At 48.5% G+C, this 21,265-nt stretch overlaps 1 protein-coding gene across 3 annotated transcripts in view; it reads left to right on the top strand.

The window, feature by feature from the left end:
- Window positions 1-6,485: 6,485 nt before the first annotated feature.
- The window catches only part of CENPH (centromere protein H), a 43,911-nt gene continuing 29,131 nt past the window's right edge, over window positions 6,486-21,265 (top strand). For 2 of the 3 annotated variants that reach the window (XR_012233860.1, XM_073584181.1), the window contains exons 1-3: window positions 6,492-6,849; window positions 8,568-8,623; window positions 10,995-11,055. Coding sequence is in view for 1 of the 3 variants with exons in the window: in XM_073584181.1 (XP_073440282.1) it covers window positions 6,701-6,849; window positions 8,568-8,623; window positions 10,995-11,055 (266 nt within the window). In the remaining 2 variants the exon portion in view is untranslated. Of the gene's footprint in view, window positions 6,850-8,567; window positions 8,624-10,994; window positions 11,056-21,265 lie in introns of all 3 variants that reach the window. The other variant, XR_012233859.1, reaches the window with a different exon arrangement.

Below are 21,265 nucleotides of genomic sequence, written 5' to 3'. Positions count from 1 at the left end.
CCTTAGTAGAAAACGTGGATAAGGAGCAGATCAGAGTAATTGCCAAAAGGAACTTAGGTTGTACACTGCCCACAGCAAATATGTGTGCAAAACGTTTCTCTCGTTTAGGGCAGACAGAAATAGTATGAGAGGCATCTCCACAGAAAAAACACAGCTTATTACGCCTTCTAAACTCCTGACGTTGTGCCCTAGACAAAACCCCATCACATTGCATAGGTTCAGACGTTTGTTCAAAAGGTGGCAGTGCCTCCCGTGTAGTCTAACGCTCACGTAAACGCCGATCAACTTGAATGGCTAATGACATAGAATCATCCAGACCAGAGGGAACAGGAAATCCCACCATAACATCTTTTACGGTCTCTGATAAACCCTTCCGAAAGAGAGCTGCCAATGCACTATCATTCCATGTAGTAAGGACCGCCCACTTTTGGAATTTTTGACAGTATAACTCTGCAGAATCCTGACCCTGGTTTAATGCCAACAGGGTTCTCTCAGCTTGATCAACAGCATTAGGTTCATCATACAACAACCTCAAGGCCTGAAAAAATGCATCCACATTAGTCAGAACAGGATTTTCAGGTGTCAGAGAAAAAGCCCAATCCTGGAGATCGCCGCGCAGCAAGGAGATAACAATTTTAACCCGCTGCACAGAGCTCCCCGATGAGTTAGGCTTCAAGGCAAGAAATAATTTGCAATTCTTCTTAAAATTCAGAAATTTAGACCGATCCCCAGAAAATACATCAGGAGTAGGGAGCTTAGGTTCAGCAGCATGTGACTGAATGAGGTAGGTGGAAATTCCCTGTACTTCAGCAGCAAGTTGCTCCACACGATCAGACAATTGCTTAATCTCCATTAGGAAAAAAAAAAAAAAACCTCCTACGGCCCCAGAAAAAAAAGAGGAAAAAAAAAAAAATTCTGACACTTTTTTATTTTCTTTCTTTAACAACTTCTTCCTGCTTTTGAGTACCCTAGAATCTGTGGTATGGCTGGTGATTCTGTTATGAATGGATCACCGAGGAGAAAAAAACAAGCTAAGTCACAGAAAACCAGAGAGATTGGTAACTATGCAGATTGCAGATCCCTGATCCTAACCACACAACTAGCAGCAGCCATGGTCCTAGACACTTCGTCACAGCCGGAGGACTAAATAAGCCTGAAGCAAGAAAAGGGGAAAACTAACTGCCCCAGAGCAGACCCCAAAGGAAAGACAGCCCCCACACATGTATTAACGGTGAAACAAGATGAAAGCACAAACACAGGCAGGAAAATAGGCTGAGCAAACGATGGGGCCCAAACTAACTAGAAAGGATAGGAAAGGAAAGACACTGTCTGCAATCTGCAAAAAACCCTACAAAAATAAAGTCCAACATTTCTGATAGCAAAATTAACCCTGAAGTCACTAGACTTCTCCCACTATATCAGCACTCTGAAATATTCTGAGACAGAGCAAAAAGAGGCCAATTTAATAAGGGACAAAAAGCAAATAGGCAAATACAGATAAATAAGTGTGGAAATTTAGCGCAGCCCCAGCCGGGGCTGTCTGACCACACAAAAAACTGAATAGACCAACAAAATCAAGTGTGAACATTAGCAGAAAAACTTAGCTTTAGATTACTGGAACAGAGCTGAAAACAAAGACCTGACAAGCCAGAAGGAATCACCAGCACCAGACTAGGGCGTCGGCTGTCTTAAATTCAGTCTGAGATTCCTGAGGTCCAATCGTCATCCTCATTATCAGGTGGCAGATCACTACTGATTAAATCAGCTTCACTACCTCCAGTTACCACCAGAGGGAGCCTGGAAGGAGAACTCACAACTGGTGGACCGGAAAATGAACTCACAACACTACTCCACCCGCCAACCCTTAAGGGTACGTTCCCACGGTCAGTAAATGCTGCGGGTTGGACGCTGGGTAAATCCGCAGCGTCCAGATGTTACAGCATAGTGGATGGGATTTCAAGAAATCCCATGCCCACGATGAGGGCTTCGACGTCCACGGTTTACCTGCGGAGACGGACATGCAGCGTGTCTTTCCAGACTGCAGCATGTCTATTTATCTTGCGGAGATGCGAGTCTCCTCCGCAAGATAAATTTCACCCATGCAATGTATTGGACGCTGTGATTGCACACGGTTTAATGATCATGTGCAGAATCACCTGCATTCAAAAGCCAGCAGCGCTTTGGACGCAGTGGACATGTTCTGCATCCAAAGCGCTGCTGATTCCTGATTGTGGGCATATACCCTAATGAATTGCAGATAAGAGCAGTATTATTAGAGAATAGAATCTGTTTAAATTGTCACTGAAAGGAATTTTGCTTGTGTGTGGCAGCTGCAAGGTCTGTAACGCAATCAACCCTGAGTAGATGCCTGTAATACACTACCCCTTCTCCATCAGTTAACCCTTTTAGTAGAAAATATAATTTATTTGAACTAGCCCTGAAAAGAAATGTTTAATGTAGCAGCACCAAGGACTGTAATGCACTCAACCCTGCTCTAAGTGCCTCTAATACACTATTCCTACTCCAGCAGCTAATCCTACCCTAATTGCTGCTTAGAGCAGTATTATAGAATAGAATCGATTTGAAATAGCCCTAAAAAGGGCTGTTGGTTTAATATTGCACCAGCAGGTACTGGAACGCCATATAACACACTGTCTCTTCTGCAAAAGCAACTCACCCTACACTATTTCCAGATACAATGCCTTCAAGATGGCGTCATCGGGTCTTATAAAGACCAGATGACACTATGTGGGAGGCCAACATGGCTACCGCATTACCGTGATTGGCAGGCAATCCCCACATGTTTAGTGGCTGAAAATCATGTGTCAAACATGGTGGACGAGGAATTGAGCATGGCGCCCAAGTACCGGGATACTTGATTGAGTGCTGAACATCTCGAGCACCAGGATCGAGCCCCGAGCAATGCCAAGCACGCTCGCCCATCGCTAAAGGCAATGCATGTATCTACTTACGGTAGGTATCAGTCACCATTCACATGCAGGATATAAATAACCAAATGTAAGAGATAGAGGAATAAATAATAGTGTTAATAACTAGTTGCTACTGGGATTCAGTTAAGTGAGAGCTTCTTGTAATAAGGTAGATGTCGGTTCTGTGTTTTAGGGTTCTGCAAAATGCATTTCTATAGGTCTCTATTTTGAGAGTTTTGGGTGGTCAGCTTTAGCAGGTGCCAGTCTCTGTTGTGCATTGAGGTGGGCTTTGATATCTTTATTCTTTATCAGACTGTTCTCTAATTTGATATCTGTCTGAGTGGCTTATATTTAGAAGTTCTGTTCTCTTGCCTTTGCTAAATGTCAGTCCTGGACAGCCACTTCTAATATTCAGCTGATGACTAATAGAAGCCTTCAGACTAATTGGTTCTCCTTATTCTGTATGGGGAAACATAGCATTTACAGTAGATATGCCAAAGAAATAAAACTGACTAGTACAGCCCTTGTCACATATTTCTCACTGCAACTCGTCTTAGTTACATGTCAGGATGGGCTGAAGACTGAAGAAACACAGCTTGAGATGTGTCTCAACTGTCAGAATTATAGTAGAATAAGGCACTCCTTAATGAAGGTGCCCAATCCGTAATCCAAGAAATATAGAACTTGGCACTCAAGTATAATGCAAGAAAATAATTTTAATTGCAATCCACAGTAAAATGAAGTGCAGGTGATGGTAGAATCCCACCGCAGGTATTGCGTCTATGCAAGTCAGCCTCACGCTGCACTTCATACAAGTTCTCAGCATCATTTTGTGTCATATACTCTATGAGCAATCTGTTTGTCTGAAGAAGGACTACTGTTAGGGCTGGCGGAACGCACCAAATTATAAATAATAGTAGGTGCGTTCGCAGCCCGGGGTCCACCGTGCAGAGGTGGTACACTGCTGCTAGGTAATGGCGGAAGGATAGAGCGGCGTGAAAACAGTCACACGTGGGTTACGTCACCCAGTGTGAACAGGAGCGAACTCTGTTGACTCACAGAGCCGCACAGCCGCTGAACGCAAATACCGGAGCCTGTTTAGCTCACAGAGCCCAGCCAAAAAGCGCACAGAAAGCAGCCACAGAACTCTACCCCAAGGACACAGGGTTAGAGTTCCTCTAGGCCCTCTGAGAGCACGGCGTCGCTGCCGCGAACGCCGCTATAGACGCTGGCTACGGAGTGTGGAGCACGTGCACTGTGGCGTGCCGAGTAACTGATGGGGGCTAATGCCTGACTCCGACTCTGCCCTACCTACACCTAAGCCTGGGAGCTAGCAAGCTGGGCTGCACAACACATGCGTACCAAGGGTAGGGGTTTCATGAGTCAGTCACCAGAGACATTCATACGTGCATACATCACTCACTCCTCATAGTCTGAAAATACAGTGTATCCTAGCGCATGGCCAAGCGGCCATGCGAACCTTTTATAGCCGCGAGCGTCCGGGACCTTCCTGGCTTCTCGGATGGGCCAATCCGAGCAGGGCCAATCCGAGCAGGACCTGAGCACATGACTTTCGATCTCTAATGGGAGATCACTCCACGGGCATGCTCAGTGGCCCGACAAGAGGACTTAGGCTGTGTTCACACACAGCGTTTTTTTTAGCGGTTTTTACCGCGGTTTTCGCTATAAAACCGCTAAAAATAAGCTGCACAGTCATTTCTATGCATTTTGCACTTTTTGTGCACATTGCACAGTGCGGTAAAAAACGCAACATGCTCATTAATTTTGCGGATTTTCCCCGTTTTAGGCCTCTTCCATGCGGTTTTAAACCGCTGCGGAAAAAAAACACATCAAAACCACGCAAAAAAGCAAGCGGAAAAATAGGTGCGGTTTCTGGGAGGATTCAGGTTTTTGAGCAGAAAATTTCTGCAATGTGTGCACTTAGGCTTAGTCTCTGGAGAATCTCGCTGCTGATCAGCCTGCATTGCCATAGCTGTGCCAGAGGTGGCAGCAGCAAGCAAACCCACGGAGGTGGTCTGGGCAGAGTGCCGGGTCACCGATGAGTTTGCTGAGCAACCTCCTCTGCAGCTGGGGAGGAATGGAAGACCGCCGTACAGGAACCCGACGCCTAGCAACCACAATAGGCTGAAACATCATGTAGTGGATTGCGATTAAAATTATTTTCTCACATTATACTTGAGTGCCAAGTTCTTCACATAGTCAACTGTCAGAAGAGCAGCATGGTGAACAAACAGACCTCACTCAGCTGAGGAGCAGGGCTGTGACATGAGAAGAAAACAAAACTTTCCCTTGCTGGGTACAACTATTTTTCATCTTCTGCTTCATCCTCCTCTATGCTTATTTTTATATAGTGGTGCTCAATCACCTTGCAGCTACAGCAGGGAACTGAGGATAGAGAAAAAAAATGTTTTAATCAACCAGCAGGGAAATTTTATTTTTTTTAATTTCACAACCCTGCTCTGGGGCTGAGCGAGGCGTTTGCTCGGATACTCCTCTGACAGTTGAGACGCGTCTTGAATTGTGTTTCTTTAGTCGACAGTTCGTGCTGACACATGAAGACGGGATGCAGTTTGAAATATGTGACGAGGGCCATTTACTGACAGATACCAGAGACCGGAACTAACTATAGTATATACCCATCTGACAGATATCGAAGCCGACCCCAATACACCACATGGACAAGATCCAATGCAGAGCTCTAGCAATGCAGCACGCAGGACCCCATAAGAGATCACTGACTGCAGGAAACCTGATGTGTGAAAGTAGCCTAAGGCCTCTTTCACACATCAGGTTTTCGCCTTCAGGCGCGATCCGGCGCTTTTGACAGAAACCGGATCCGGCGAAATGCAATGCCGGATCCGGTTTCCCCCCCATTGACTTGCATTTGCGCCGGATGGCCATGCGTTTCATCCGGTTTTCGCCGGATCCGGCAATGTGTTCGGATCCGGCGTCTGGAAAAAACGTCTACTGTAACGTCTTTTGTCTCCGGCGCGTCCGGCTTTTTCACACAATGGAAGCCTATGAGCGCCGCAATGCGCCGGATCCGGTTTTTTTGGTCTGAGCATGCTCAGTAGCCACAAGGGTCAATTTTAAAAACCGGATCCGGCGTAATCCGTCGAAAAACGGATAGAAAAACGGATGAACCGGATGAGACGGATCCGGTTTTGTTTGTCAAGAAAAAGACGGATCCGGCAGAAAACCGGATCCGTCACATCCGGTTTTACAAAACATTTGCCGGATCCGGCACGACGCCGGATCGCGCCTGACGCCGAAAACCTGATGTGTGAAAGTAGCCTTACAGATCTGACTGACCGCAGGAACCCTTCAGGGGAAAACTCACTCTACTCACTACTGCACACACTTTTTATACATTACAGGAGGGGACCCCACTGCATACACAAATCTATCCAATAAACCACTCTCCCCAAGTGCCCCCCAGACCACCCTAAAGTCTGCAACCCCCTCCATCGTCCTAGCCACCTCTCACACTGCCTGAGGACACTACACCCCTTCCCTCACACATGGAGCATTGTCTGCAGCCTTTCTTGTCTTCGCTGCCTCCACATGCTCCGCCCCTCTCCCGCCTTCCCGCGAGAATCATAACAAGCGGCCCACGTGACCAGCCAGACACGTGACCCGGCACCTCAGGCGCCCGTAGACTGTCCGTACGGTTCGGCGGGAATTGTTTTGAAAGTCCCCGGATGTCAGGCGCGTAGTCTCCTTCTGTGACGGATCCCAGGAGCGGCGGCATGGCTGGCGAGGAGCAGCGGGCAGACATGGGGGCGGCGGACGTGTTAGCGTCTCTGGAGCGGCAGAGTGTGGAGCTCGGGAGAATGGCGCTGATGGGGAGCAGAGCTCACAAGCCGGAGCCCGCAGTCAGCACACTGCGCCTGCTGAAGTAAGTGTCCGGAGAACTACAAGTCCCAGCTGTGATGACAGTGCTGCTAGAGGACTGTAGGCTGTGTGCACACTCTGCGTCTTTGCCAGGCTGATTCCTCCTGGAACCTTCCTTAGAGGGTAAAAAAGAGTGAGAGAGTCTCTGATGGAGGCGTGGCGCACACCCTGACTGGGGATCCTGCGCCACCAGCTCACATCGGGGTCACCGGCGACATGATGGGAAAATGTGCGCCCCCCGTTATAGTCAGTGGGGTCTGCCTGCTGCCGGTGCCTGCTGCTGTCATGTCGTGCTGTTAAAGGGGTCGTCCAGTTATGATCTCCTCAGGGTAGGTTATCAGTATTGGTCAGCAGTGGCGCCCCCACAGAGCAGCAGGTAGGACAGATACCTGCAGGGTGCGAGGCTGTGCGGAGTTGCCGGACAGATGGAGTGGTGTCGTCCTGCTGCTGACCGGTGCCTATGGGGTCACCAATGTTGTAGAATTGGAGAACCCCTTTAGCTTAGCCTGTTTCACACTTTCGTTTTTTGACGTCAGTCAAAATTCTCCAATTTTTGAAAAAACGGATCCGCCAAAAAGGGAGCGGATCCGTTTTTTCCCCCATAGACTTACATTAGCGGAGGATCTTGACTGGCGGTCGTCCGTCCCACCCGTTTTTTGACGGATCCGTCAAGATTTTAGCGTCTCCCGGGCGGATGAGACGGACTCTGCAACGTTTTTTCGAACGATGGTCCGCTAATTTATACTGGCATGCCCGGCACATTCGCTGTGGCAGGGCTTTTAACCCCTGGGTAGCGTTCTGGAACAGCCGAGCAAAGAAAAAAAAATTCTCTCCTTCTCCGGATTCGTCAAAACAACTGTCCGGTGGCACACGTTGGTGTCACAACGGAAACTGATCCGTTTTTCGACTTTTTTACTGATTGCAACTGGCGTCAAAAAACGGAAGTGTGAAACAGGTCTAAGCGGTGCTGCCCCCGTAACAAAGAACAACAACAAACTAACGTAACATGAGTGCGAACCCGGCCCAAGGGTTTAGGAGCAATGAGTTCTCCAGGATTTAGAAAACATGGCTGCCTTCTTCTAGGAAGAGCGCACAACCTGTGTTTGGGAGTAAAATCAGCCATGTTTTTCTAATTGTGGAGAACGCCTTTATTGCCCACTACTCGCACAACCCCTTCTCAGTCCCCATGTTTTTCTCTTGTAAAATAATAGCACCTCTCCTCGCCTCTGCTGCCATTCCAGCAGTGTGGGCATCGCGTGAGGAATCCCAAAGTATGCGGCTCTCTCAATTCTTCCAGAGGTGTGTGATACCCGAAAGGCCGGGAGAGAGAAGCCAGCGCTGATTGGCTGCAGGGATTGACTGACATAATAATGATGTCATGCCATCTCCGGGAGAGCTAGCATCGGCACCAGAGGGGAGCATGAATGTTATTTTACAGTGGAAAGATATGGGGATTGAGAAGGAGTGGTCTGAGTAGAGGATAACCCTTTTTAAGTACCTGTAGCTTCCACTGTGGCACACTTGATGCATGGATGGGCATGTTTTCTCTTCAGCAGCCATAATTTGGGCCTTCTGGCATATATCAGTTTCAGCACTGGACCTCTGACAATGTGCTGATCATGGCTCTGACTTCTAACATGGTTCGTCTTCATGAGATCACTCCTAAAATAAACACAAGAGAAGTTACTGTATCCAGTTCCTGTCTGTTTTCTTTGCCCCCAGAGAACTGAAAAATTTGAAGAAGCAGAAGTTTGATCTGGAGACCAGGATTAGAGCAGGTATTGTGTGTCTGCACGGCCGTAGTTACATCACCTCACTGTATATAATCTGCAGCGCCATTTATGTGCTTCTGCCACATTTACCTCTTATATTTTCTGTGAATAAGGTTTAGGCATGATTTCTCAATTTCTCGTTATTTCTGCTTCCTGTCGGTGAATGGGGCTATTCAGATTTACACCAAGAGACTGTGCAGACCGGTAGTGATGAGTGAGTACACTCATTGCTCGGGTTTTTCTGAGCATGCTCGGGTGTCCTCCGAGTATTTTGGCGTGCTCGGAGATTTAGTTTTCGTCGTCTAATCTGCATGATTTGCGACTTGTAGACAGGCTGAATACATGTGGGAATTCCCTAACAAACAGGCATTCCCCACATGTATTCAGCATGTCTAGCAGTCGCAAATCATACAGCTGAGACGACGAAAACTAAATCTCCGATCACGCCAAAATACTTGGACACCCGAGCATGCTCGGGAAAACTCGAGCAACGAGTATACTCGATTATCGCTACAGACCAGTACTTCAGTCATCCAGTAGCATTGTCTGGGCAGTCCTGTGTGAAGACTTCGGGCCGATACACTTATTAGGCCGGGGTCAGACTTGCGAGAAACTTGCGCATGCAGCTGCATGTATTTCTATGCAACTGCATACTCCGGTTCCGAGTGCCGGGTATTGATGCGAGAGACTTGCGCGTGTTTCTCGCATTGTACTCGCAAATCTGACCCCAGAATAACCCCAATACCCTGCAAGAAACTAAGAAGAGGACAGAGATTTGAGATGTGGCTGCTGACCTGTTTGGTTCAGAGGATTTAGACTATGGGTTGACGTGAGACTCTGCAAGATAAATTTCAACCGTACAATGTATTGGATGAGGTGAATTCGCACGGTTCAGTGATCACATGCAGATTCACCTGCGTTCAGTAGCCGGCAGTGCTTTGGACGCAGTGAATTTGTGCTGCATCTAAAGAAAGTACTGCCGATTCTTGAACATGTGCATCTACCCTTAAAGTCCTAACTATCAAAATATTAAATTAATATACCCATATGGTAATGCAATAAAAAAATCAACATGTCTTACACACCCAAAGGTATTTTTTTTTTTTTTTTATCGTCTTAAAACTATATACGTTTGGTACTACCGTATCCATACTGACCTGGAGGATCCGGCTGCCATTTCGTTTTTACCACACAATTAGCATAGTAATAACAGGAAAAAAAAGAAAATGCAAACAGTTTGCCTTAGCAGGAAAGGGATTCTTACTTCTCACCAATAATCAGAAGTCCAGTGGATGGAATGGGCATAGGAGCTGTGCCAGCATCATCTGCTGTGGCTGGTGTGGGCACGGTACCTTGGCTGTGACATCTAGGCATGTTGACAGCGGGGATAGGGTCTTTCACCTTGGATGTGCTTTGTGATTGCGTTGCTATTAATTGATTCACAGGATACAGTTCAACGACCACATCCATAATCTGACCGCTGGATGGGAGCCCAGAGAGCTGCCTGCTACCTTCCGTCATCTGCAATTCTTTATTTTTTTTATTAGCGTTTCTGTAGTGACTTCGTTGTTACGGTATGATGTGTGTGATGTTGCGCCAGGTGGCTAACCAGAAGCAAAACCACTGATGCTGGCATGTATGAGGTGGTTCTCGTGGCTTTTGTCCAGCTGCTAGAGATCACTGAGCCGATGGATTGGGCCCTGTGAATGGATTAAGCGAACTTGCTTATCTGAGCATCTAGGTTTGCTCATTATTATGTTCTGTTCAAGTCTCTGCGGCTGTTAGACAGCCTCAACACGTGGGGATTTCCCATTTTCTACTCAATCCCCACATGTATTGAGGCTGACTAAAGCCGCAAATCATGCAGCCAACGAGACTCGGAACATAATTTGCGAACACTCCCAGATGCTCAAATAACACCTGATATGGTGATATCCGAGCACATTCACTCATCACTATAACACCGACTATCCTCTTACCCCTGCCATGGCTAAACACCTGTTAGTTTGTGCCAAAGTTTGTTTGTTGATGACAGGCTACATAACTTCGGCACACCGAGTGTTGCATAGGAATATTTAAGCGCTCAATCACATTGTAAAATCCCCCCAAAATTGTAAAATTAAATACACTTTACTTAAAATGCTCAAATGTACACTGAAAAAAAAATGACACCGTACTGCAAAACATCACATGTTGAAAATGGGCTTGATCCTGAAAATATTGAGGAGTTTTCTCGTAGCTTGTATCCCAGATGTTTCCCCCCCCCAAAGTCCCAGTCATTCTGAGTGTCGGTTCTTTGGGGTCTTTGGTAGTTGTATGGTGGGATAGTGAATCTGATTGTGTACCATGTTGTCTGTTTACTCTTTTTACTTTGCAGAGGAACTTTCAACTGATGATATCCCCCCAGAAAACCTCACCACAGAAAATCTGACTGAGATGTAAGCAATTTCCCTGCAGCCATTTGTGTTCTTACAGGACAACCCCCCATGACTATATATACACATACGTGTGCTGTCGAAGGACAAGCACCGAGTACTACAATCTACACTTACATCTCTAGCATTGCTAGGTTTACAGTGTAACTAATTCCGCATTGGAGGTCAGCGGTGCCAATAACAAGGACCCCACATTTCTGCATGCATAATACCTGCCAGTCGTACATGGGTCCCAGTAGGTGTGTGGGATGGTAATATCCTCTGCACCGCTCACCTCTGCTGTGAAATTGAGATATTAATTAATTGGAAGCTCTTCCGGGCATAGAGAGAGAGAATAAAAAAGCGGAATCCGTTGGCGGATTCCGTCAATTAACGGTTTGCAATAGATCCATCTCCCATAAGCGTCCATTATAACACATGGCGGACAGCGACGGATCCATTGCTATCCGCCGATTCAACATAGACAAAAAAACTTTTCACTGTCCGTCCACTCGAGATAGCGGATGGCAAAATTATGACGGATCCGTCAAAAAACTGATGCAATGCGTGACCATCCGTTGCAATCCGTCAGTAATGTAAGTCTATGGGGGAAAAAAAGGATTCCGCCCCAAAAAAAATGGAGGATCCGTTTTTTTCTAAAAACGGCGGATTTCAATTGACGTCAAAAGACTGAAGTGTGAAAGAGGTCTTAGGGATATCAAACAACCCTCACACCCCTTCTACTACAGCATATGGGCGTCACGTGGCCAGAATTAACAGCCCCTCTGTAGCAGTTGCGTTCATAATGTCATACTCTAATTTTCTCTGCGGTAAGAAGGTCTGGCCAGCTATCTCCTCCTTTGAATGAGCTACAGTTACAGGGGTTTTCCCACGAACAAAAGTATATTTTAATCAGTAGATCTTGGAATATTAATAACTAGCTGCTGGCCCGATTCTAAAGCATCGGGTACTCTAGAATATGGCCAGCGGGAGATTAAAATAAAAAATGTGATATACTCGCCATCCGACGGCCCCCGGAATCTGTCCCTCCTCTCCACGCTGCCGGCATCTTTCGTTCCCAGTACTGCTTTGTGCCAAAGACCACTGCTGACGTCCTCTCGCGAGAGCGTGACGTCATCAGCTGTATTTCGCGCAAAGCAGTACTGGGAACGGAAGATGCCGGGAGCGTGTAGAGGAGGGACAGATTCCGGGGGCCATCGGAAGGTGAGTAGATCACTATTTTTTATTTTAATTCTATTTTTTACACGTTTATGGTACCGAGGGTCCGACGGAGTCTCTTCTCCTCTGGACCCTGGGTACCTGCGTCGCCGCTGATGCCCATGTGCCCGGAGATGACCCGTGGCAACCGTCCTTCTAATTGTGGACTGTTGCTGATTCGTTGTGGCCGCAACCAATCGGCGCAGTGGGATTTCGGTTACAGACAGACATCCTACTGTGTAATTGCTGTGTCTGACCGTGCAGGAACATGGTCTGATCATCAGGGCTGTGGAGTCGGAGTTAGTTTTGGTTGGAGTCAGTAGAAATGTACCGACTCCAGCTTTAAAAAAAAATGTATTAATATTTCATAATTGAACTTTCATATGAATTTTATAAATGTTACTCAAATATATATGTTCTATCAAACTATGAACAACAGTGATAAGCAGTTCTGCTGGAGATAGAGACATTTCTTACTTCTTGTGTGTCCCTGTTCTCCACTGCCCTTATCTAATCTTATACTTGGTTAACCTCATGCTGCCCCAACCCCCCTACTTACAATGTATGAAACTGAAAGTGAAAATGTGTTGCAAATTCTTAGTAGTAAAGCTCCTCCTCTAGACTAGATCATACTAGGTGTGCGTCTTCCAAGCATCTCACAGCTGCCTGCTACTCAGAAGAGGAAGAATGTAAGAAGTATTATCCTTTCAACAAACTTTGCATCAGTTAACTGTGAGTACATGAGGAATAATAACAGTATTACTGACCACTATATCAGTTGTACGACCTTGCAATAATTTTGTACAATTGTTTTTAGGAAAAACAATTGTCATTTGGATTGTGAATGCAGAATTAAAAACCTGAGAATGTCAAAGAAGCATCACATTAAATCAGCTGTGTTTGAACATTTCACCATCACTCAAGATAGAAAACATTATGTCTGTCAGTGTATGACAAATGATCCAGACGAAGACAAATGCTGTGAAGCCAAGATGAGTGCATATTCAGGCAAAGATAAAAATGCTCCTACCAGAGCTTCTAATCTAAAGAGACATTTACAGCGCTTTCATCCAGAAGTACTGAAAGCAGTGGATGAGAAAGACTGCATCCAAACCAATGAACCAGTGCCCAGCTCTTCCAGCCAAACAAAGGAGCAGAGAACTTTGCAGCCATCAGTTGCAAGATATTTTGTCAGTGACAAAGTTACTGTGACAATGACAGTAGATACATTTAAAAAACAGATCATAGAGCTTGTTGTAAAGGATAGTGTGCCTATTTCATTATTTTCACGACCAGCTTTTATGTGTCTGAATGGGGAAATGGCCCGCAAGCTTGGTGTTTCTCTGGAGAGAGAGAGTATTAGAAAATTAGTAATCGAAGAAGCTTTTAAACAAAAGGAAGAACTTAAAAAAACTCTCAAGGGACGCTTTCTGTTTCTTAAAATGGATGCCTGCACACGTCACAGAGTGAACTATTTTGCCATCAATGTCTGATTTGTTTGTGACAAAAATGAAATAGTTACCAAGACATTGGCAGTAAAAGACACCAAAGCTCATCACACCAGTGAGTTTCTCCAGGTCTTGGTGGAAAATTTTCTGCAAGACTATGAACTTAAAAAAGAGCAAGTTCTTTCTGTCGTAACTGACAATGCTTCAAATATGATAAGTACTATTAAGCTAATGAATGAGAGTAATGATGGTGACCAGCAGCTAGAAGAACATTCTGGGTCCACAGACACAGAAATGTTTGAAATAGAGGAACACAGTATTGTAACTGAGGAGCAAACTGAAGTTGCTTCAGATGAACAGCAACATGATAGTTTAGATGATCTTGTTGAAACTGTGTCAATATGTTCTTTCATTCATCACATGCGCTGTGTTGTGGATACGCTACAGCTGGCTATAAGAGACAGTCTGCAAGAAGGACATGCTGCTGCACTGATTGGCAAGGTGAGAAAATTGGCTACTGTTGCCAGAACCCCTAAAGTTGACTCAATTTTGAAGAGACGTGCTGGAAAAGGGGCAATTATTGATCAAGCCACACGATGGGGCAGTACTTACTTAATGATTCAGCGCTTGGTTGAACTGAAAACCTTTCTTGTAGACATGGCTAACCCTCAACTGACGCTAAATGAAAGTCAGTGGAATCAGGTGACTGAGCTGGAAAAATTGCTAGAGCACCCATTTACAGTGACTAAAAAATTACAAGCAGAGGACTTAACTCCAGGTATTTTCTTAAAGGAGTGGAAGAACCTGATGTTTCGCCTGTCCCAAAGAGGGTTAATTGCAAGTGGCATTGCTACATCAATGAAACGGAGAGAGGAGCTACTATTACAAAATAACATTCTTTTGGCAGCTGTTTATGTAGACCCAATGCATCGGATTCTTCTACATGATCAACAGCTAAGTAAAGGAAAAGAAGCTCTGTTTGAAATAGCAGTAAGGATGAAAGGGTTGCAGAACAGTCAGGAGGAACAAGAAGAATTTGGTCGTCCTGCCACATCTTCACCCTCATCATCAACTGATGAAGAATTTAATTTCGAAAAATATTTGGATCACAAGGACCGTGCAAAGCGTTCCCGCATATAAGAAGAGTCATCCCCATCAAGGAACACAGCCAGTACATTTCAGCAGAATTTTTCATGTGCACTAAAAGAAATTGAGAAATTTGACCGTTCATCAAAAATAACAGTGCAACAAGCGATTCCTCTGTATCCTGACATTGTCAGAGATGTTGCCCGAGAGGTTACTGCTTTGCCACCAACACAAGTTAGTGTAGAGAGGTTGTTCTCTGCTCTCAAAATAATTAGATCAGATTTGAGGGCATCCATGAAGGAGGATCTGACAGAGGCAATACTTTTCTCCTTCGTCTCATTGGGGGACACAGAGACTGTGGGTGTGTGCTTCTGCCGTCTGGAGGCCGACACTAAGTATACAAAAAAAGAGTTAGCTCCTCCTCCGCCGCATACACCCTCGCCCCCAGGCCGGGCGTAACTCAGTTTTTTGCTTAGTGTCTGATGGAGGCACACGCAGTCTGGAGCTCCAGACTAGATTTTTTTTTTTTTTTTCCTCCCTTTTCTATGAAGATAAGACAGGGGCGACGGATCCTATAGAGAGGGTCCGATCTCCCCAAATCATCAACGGGCGACCACGTGTGAGTAACCCTCCACGTGTCCTCTCCCGCACCGAGGGACACATCTGGGACTTTTCCCCAGACATCCATTTTTCTTTTTTATTTTGTAAAGAGGGGCAACGCATCCTGATAAGAGGATTCGGTTTCCCCATAACTTCAACAGGCGAGCACGTGTGAGCAGAACCCAGGGGTCAGCCTCCACGTTGTTCCTCTCCTACAACACAATTTATAGAGGCCCCTTCCACCCCTAGGTAGTGAGTCCAGGGGTTGAGTTGGAGGCGCAGGTGAGCCAAGGAATCTAGTCACTGGACGTGGCCGAGTACAGGGGGAAGAAGCCGGTACCAGAAGCCTCCCCCTCCCTGCCGGGGATGGAGCCCACGGCGGAAGGCCCTGCTCACCTTTAATATTAGGGAGATCCGTCTCTCTCGCTCGCCCGTCGCCTCTCTCCCGGAGCGCACCGCAAGTTTGCCCCCGGTGAGTAACGGTAGAGGCCGAAGCCGTTTGCCCAGAGTGGCGCTGCACCCGCACGCCGTGTGTACCGGAGTGCGGCCGGAAGCCCGCCGGCGGCCGCGGCCCCGGCCCCCGCTGCAGGAGGAGGCCCGTGAGTATCGCGCGAGGCCCCGCCCGCCGACTTTCGGTGGTAGCCGGAAGTCCCGCCCACTGACATCGGCAGGTCAGGGGGTGGAGAGCGGCGGGCGCACAAGTCCCGGAGCGGAGACTTCCACCCTACCACCTCGCGTCCACGCATCCGGAGTTTCCCGGGGTACTTCAAACAGGAGTGGGACGCTGCCGGTGGGTAAGTGCAACTCCGTTTGGAGAACCGCACTGGTTGTCAGGGAAGGGGTTACCCTCCTCCTCCTTCTACCCTGCCTTCAGCTTGTGCAAATATGTCTGCCAAAGGGAAAGCTCACTCTTTCCTATACGCGGTTTGCGTGTCTTGTGGGGTCAGGCTGCCAAAGGCACAGGCGGGTAAATTTTGTGAAGCCTGCGAGTCGGAGCGCGCCCAGGAGCCCCCCACTGTTTCAGAACCCAGGGGTCAGGACCCCCCCGGAATGGGCGGTGTCCTTATCGCATTCTATGCTGTCCCTTACAAGGGCAATTGAATCCCTTCGAGGCCCGGGCAGGGACAAGGATGGTGGTCTGCCAGCGGAAGATAGCTCGTCCTCGTCTCCGGACCCTCCAGCCGTTAGAGGCCGCTCCAGTACCAGGCAAGCTCATATCAAAAGGGCTCGTTCCCCGTCGGCCGGGCCCTCCGGGGCTTCGGCGGCGGGTATTAGGGCATCTCGTTCCCCGTCGCTGAGCTCAGGGAGCGATCAGGATGAGGGCGAGGAGGAGGAGGCCTGGAATCTAGAAAGCCTGGGGTACCAGGACTCGGTGGACAGTCTCATTGAGGCAGTCAACCAGACATTAGAGATCGAGGACGATGTGCCCACAGCCTCAGGTCACAAGGTCTCTTTCAAGAAATCCAGGCGACCACATAGAAGGTTTGCCACGCATCCGGAGTTTGAGGAGCTAGTCCAGAAACATAGAGAACACCCGGATAAGCGTTTTGCAATGCAAAAAGCGCTGCAAGCAAAGTATCCGTTTCCTCCTGAGCTCCATAAGGGATGGGTAGAGTCGCCAGTAGTGGACCCACCGGTATCACGTTTAGCATCAAGATCGCTATTGTCGATACCCAGTGTTTCTTCTATAAAGGACCCAACTGATCGCCTCATGGACGGGCTTGCCCGCTCGGTATATGAGGCAGCAGGGTCGGCTCTGGCCCCCTCCTTTGCGGCAACTTGGGTGGCTAAAGCCATGGTTTCATGGGGGGACGCTCTGTATAAGGCCCTCCAAGACAGGGATCTGCCCGCGGAGGTCTTGGAGGTGGCAAATCAGATATCAGGAGCGAGTGATTATCTTGTCAGCGCCTCACTGGACGCGGCCGAGTGTTCGGCTGTGGCGGCAGCAAATGCGATCGCCATTAGGCGTGCATTATGGCTGAGGTTGTGGAAAGCGGATTCTATCTCTAAAAAATCCTTAACCTCATTGCCTTTTCAGGGCAATCGGCTGTTCGGTGAGAAGCTTGATAGGCTTATCTCAGAAGCCACAGGGAGGAGAAGTAGTTTCCTCCCGCAGCAGAGAAGTTGCCCGGCATTCAGGCAAACGCAGAGGCGTTTTCAGCCCTTTCGTAGCCCCTGGGGGGGGACTTCGGCCAGGGCATACTCCTCCGCAAACGATGGCCAGAGTAGGGAAAAGCAAACCTCTTACAGGGCCAATCCGCTGGGTAGAGGCCGAGGCCGTTTGCCCAGAGCGAGGGGGGCCAGATCCCAAAAGCCTCCAGCTAAATGACTGGAGGCGCTCCGTACCTACGGACGACAGAGTGGGCGGACGCCTACTAGGGTTCAGCCACGTTTGGGTCGCAGTGGCACGCGACACTTGGGTGGCAGAACTAATATCGTCCGGGTACAAGATAGAGTTTGTCGGAAGCCCGCCACAGCGATTCTTCCGTTCCCAACTTTCCAAGACAGATTCGCAGGCGGAAAGTTTGTTACAGGCTATAATGACGCTACAGCGCAAAGGGGTCATCGCCCCAGTGCCGCAGGGCGAAGAGTCGCAGGGGTTTTACTCCAACCTGTTTTCGGTCCCCAAAAAAGACGGGACTGTGAGGCCAGTACTGGATCTAAAGATCCTGAACAGATTCATCAGGGTCAGGCGATTCCGGATGGAGTCCCTCCGCTCGGTCGTTGCAGCCATGGATCCAGGGGAATTCCTGGCCTCGATCGATGTGCAGGATGCATATCTACATATTCCGATATTTCCCCCACACCAGAGGTTCCTGCGATTTGCGATCGGAGGACGACATTTCCAATTTGTGGCTCTGCCCTTCGGTTTAGCCACTGCCCCCAGAGTCTTTACAAAGATAATGGCGGTGGTTATGGCCATCCTGCATGCACGGGGCATAACAGTGTTACCTTACCTGGACGACCTTTTGGTAAAGGGGCCGTCGTTTCAGGAGTGCCAGGACAATGTCAGTATCACTCTGGATACCCTGGCCCGTCTAGGCTGGTTGATCAATCGGAGCAAGTCGTCCTTGGTTCCAGCCCAAAGAATCGTGTTCCTAGGCATGATTTTCGACACCTCCCGGGGGCTGGTGATCCTCCCTCAGGACAAGGCGCGAAAAATCAAGCAAGGGGTACGGAACCTTCTACAGCCGGGCACCAGATCCATCCGGTACGGCATGAGTGTGTTGGGCAGAATGGTGGCGGCGATGGAGGCAATCCCGTTTGCCCAGTTCCATCTCCGTCCGCTTCAGCATGCGCTCTTGTCAGCAATGGACCGGAGGCTGCTGTCTCTCAGTCATCGGTGCAAGTTGTCTCTGCTGGTCCGACGTTCACTCCGGTGGTGGACTCGCGACTCGTCTCTGGTCCAGGGGAAACCTTTTCCCCCGGAGCAGTGGTTGGTGGTGACGACCGATGCAAGCCTGCATGGTTGGGGAGCAGTTTTCCAGAGTCACACAGCCCAGGGGTGGTGGTCCATTCAGGAGATAATTCTCCCGATCAACATTCTGGAGATACGGGCAATACGATTGGCCCTGCAACATTTTCAGTGTTTCCTGAGACACCGGCCGGTGCGCATTCAGTCGGACAATGCTACAGCAGTAGCATATGTCAACCATCAAGGGGGCACGCGCAGCCATGCGCGAGGTCGGGCTGGTACTGCGTTGGGCAGAGAAGAACCGCGTGGTAATTTCAGCGGTGCACATTCCGGGAGTCGAAAACTGGGCGGCAGATTTTCTCAGCCGACAGGGGGTCGCGGCAGGGGAATGGTCCCTGCACCCCGAGATCTTTCAGCAGATCTGCCAACGGTGGGGGACACCAGACGTGGACCTTATGGCATCCAGAGAGAATGCCAAAGTACAAAGGTTTGTCTCTCGATCCCTCGATCCGCAGGCAATCGCAGCAGACGCTCTGGTGCTCCCGTGGAGCCAGTTTCGTCTCCCGTACTTGTTCCCCCCGCTGCCGCTGCTTCCAAGAGTCATCAGGAAAATAAGGAGAGAGAAGGTTCCGGCAATTCTGCTGGCCCCAGACTGGCCCCGGCGGGCCTGGTATGCAGATCTGGTTCAACTAGTGGTGGACATACCCTGGCGTCTCCCAGATCGGCCGGACTTACTGTCCCAGGGGCCGATCTGCCATCCGAACTTAGGGGCCCTGTGTTTGACGGCGTGGCCATTGAATCTTGGCTGTTAACACAGGCAGGATTCAGGCGCGATGTGGCGGCCACGATGGTGAGTGCCCGAAAGCCTTCCTCGGCGAGAGTATATCATCGAACTTGGGAAGTTTTTTTCCGTTGGTGTAGGGATCGTGAAGTGGCTCCTCTGGTTTTTTCGATCCCCAACGTACTGGCTTTTCTACAGGCAGGGCTGGACGCAGGGTTGGCTCCGAGTTCGCTCAGAACGCAAATCTCGGCCCTGTCGGTGCTTTTCCAACGAAAAGTCGCTTCCGTCTGGCAGGTTAGGACGTTTATGCAGGGGGTCGCACATTTAGTACCCCCCTATAAAGCGCCGACGGAATCATGGGACCTGAACTTGGTGCTCAGGGCCCTTCAGGAGGCTCCTTTCGAACCATTGCAAGAGGTCTCCTTACCTTACCTGTCCAGAAAGGTCATTTTTCTAGTAGCTATAACGTCTATTAGGCGGATTTCGGAATTGGCGGCCTTATCTTGTAAACCGCCGTTCCTGACCTTTTATAAAGATAAGGTAGTTTTAAGGCCAGCTCCTCCCTTCTTGCCGAAGGTTGTGTCTGCATTCCATATCAACGAAGACATTGTCTTACCCTCGTTTTGCCCGGCACCGGTGCACAGGGTAGAAAAGGCTTTGCACACCCTGGATCTGGTAAGAGCTCTTAGGAGGTATGTGACAAGGACAGCGCCATTCCGCCAGACAGACTCTCTATTCGTGGTTCCAGAAGGGCGGCGGAAGGGGCTCGCTGCGTCCAGAGCGACTTTGGCCAGATGGGTTCGCCTGACGGTCCAAGAATCTTATCAAATCAGTGGCACGCCGGTTCCGGCAGGGATCAAGGCTCACTCGGCACGAGCAGTGGGTGCCTCATGGGCACTGCAACACCAGGCTTCAGCGGAGCAGGTGTGCAAAGCAGCTACCTGGTCCAGTTTGCATACGTTTGTCAAACATTATAACGTACATACCCAGGCATCCTCGGATGCAAGCCTGGGAAGAAAGATTCTCCAGGCAGCAGTTGCGCACCTCTAATCAGGGGCGCAAATTAGCATGGAATGGGTGAGCTAAGATCCCGCCCAGAGGACTGCTTTAGAACGTCCCACAGTCTGTGTCCCCCAATGAGACGAAGGAGAAACATGGATTTTTGTGAGTACTCACCGTAAAATCCTTTTCTCCGAGACGCTCATTGGGGGACACAGCACCCACCCTATCAGCCAGTTGGCATTTACTTATTTTGAGTTATACAAATCCTTGTACAAGGGTTAGGGTGGCCCCTTTTTCAGACATATAGTTTCTTGCCTGAGTTTAAGGCGCGTTCTCCTACTGCTTATGCACTAAACTGAGTTACGCCCGGCCTGGGGGCGAGGGTGTATGCGGCGGAGGAGGAGCTAACTCTTTTTTTGTATACTTAGTGTCGGCCTCCAGACGGCAGAAGCACACACCCACAGTCTCTGTGTCCCCCAATGAGCGTCTCGGAGAAAAGGATTTTACGGTGAGTACTCACAAAAATCCATGTTTTCTGAGGACAAATTTATAGATTTCGTCTTATTAACTGCATAAAAGTGTTTATTGCATATTTACTTACAGTTTAGAAAAGTTTATAAAAGTTATTTGCTATATTCTAATTGTATTCTAATAAATGTAGTTTTTGCTCTAAGTGGTCTGATT

The sequence above is a fragment of the Dendrobates tinctorius genome, unplaced genomic scaffold (genome assembly GCF_039654945.1).
Source record: "Dendrobates tinctorius isolate UK_male_01 unplaced genomic scaffold, ASM3965494v1 ptg000083l, whole genome shotgun sequence".
In the NCBI taxonomy this organism is placed as follows: domain Eukaryota; kingdom Metazoa; phylum Chordata; class Amphibia; order Anura; family Dendrobatidae; genus Dendrobates; species Dendrobates tinctorius.
This window is presented reverse-complemented; position numbering and strand designations above follow the sequence as displayed.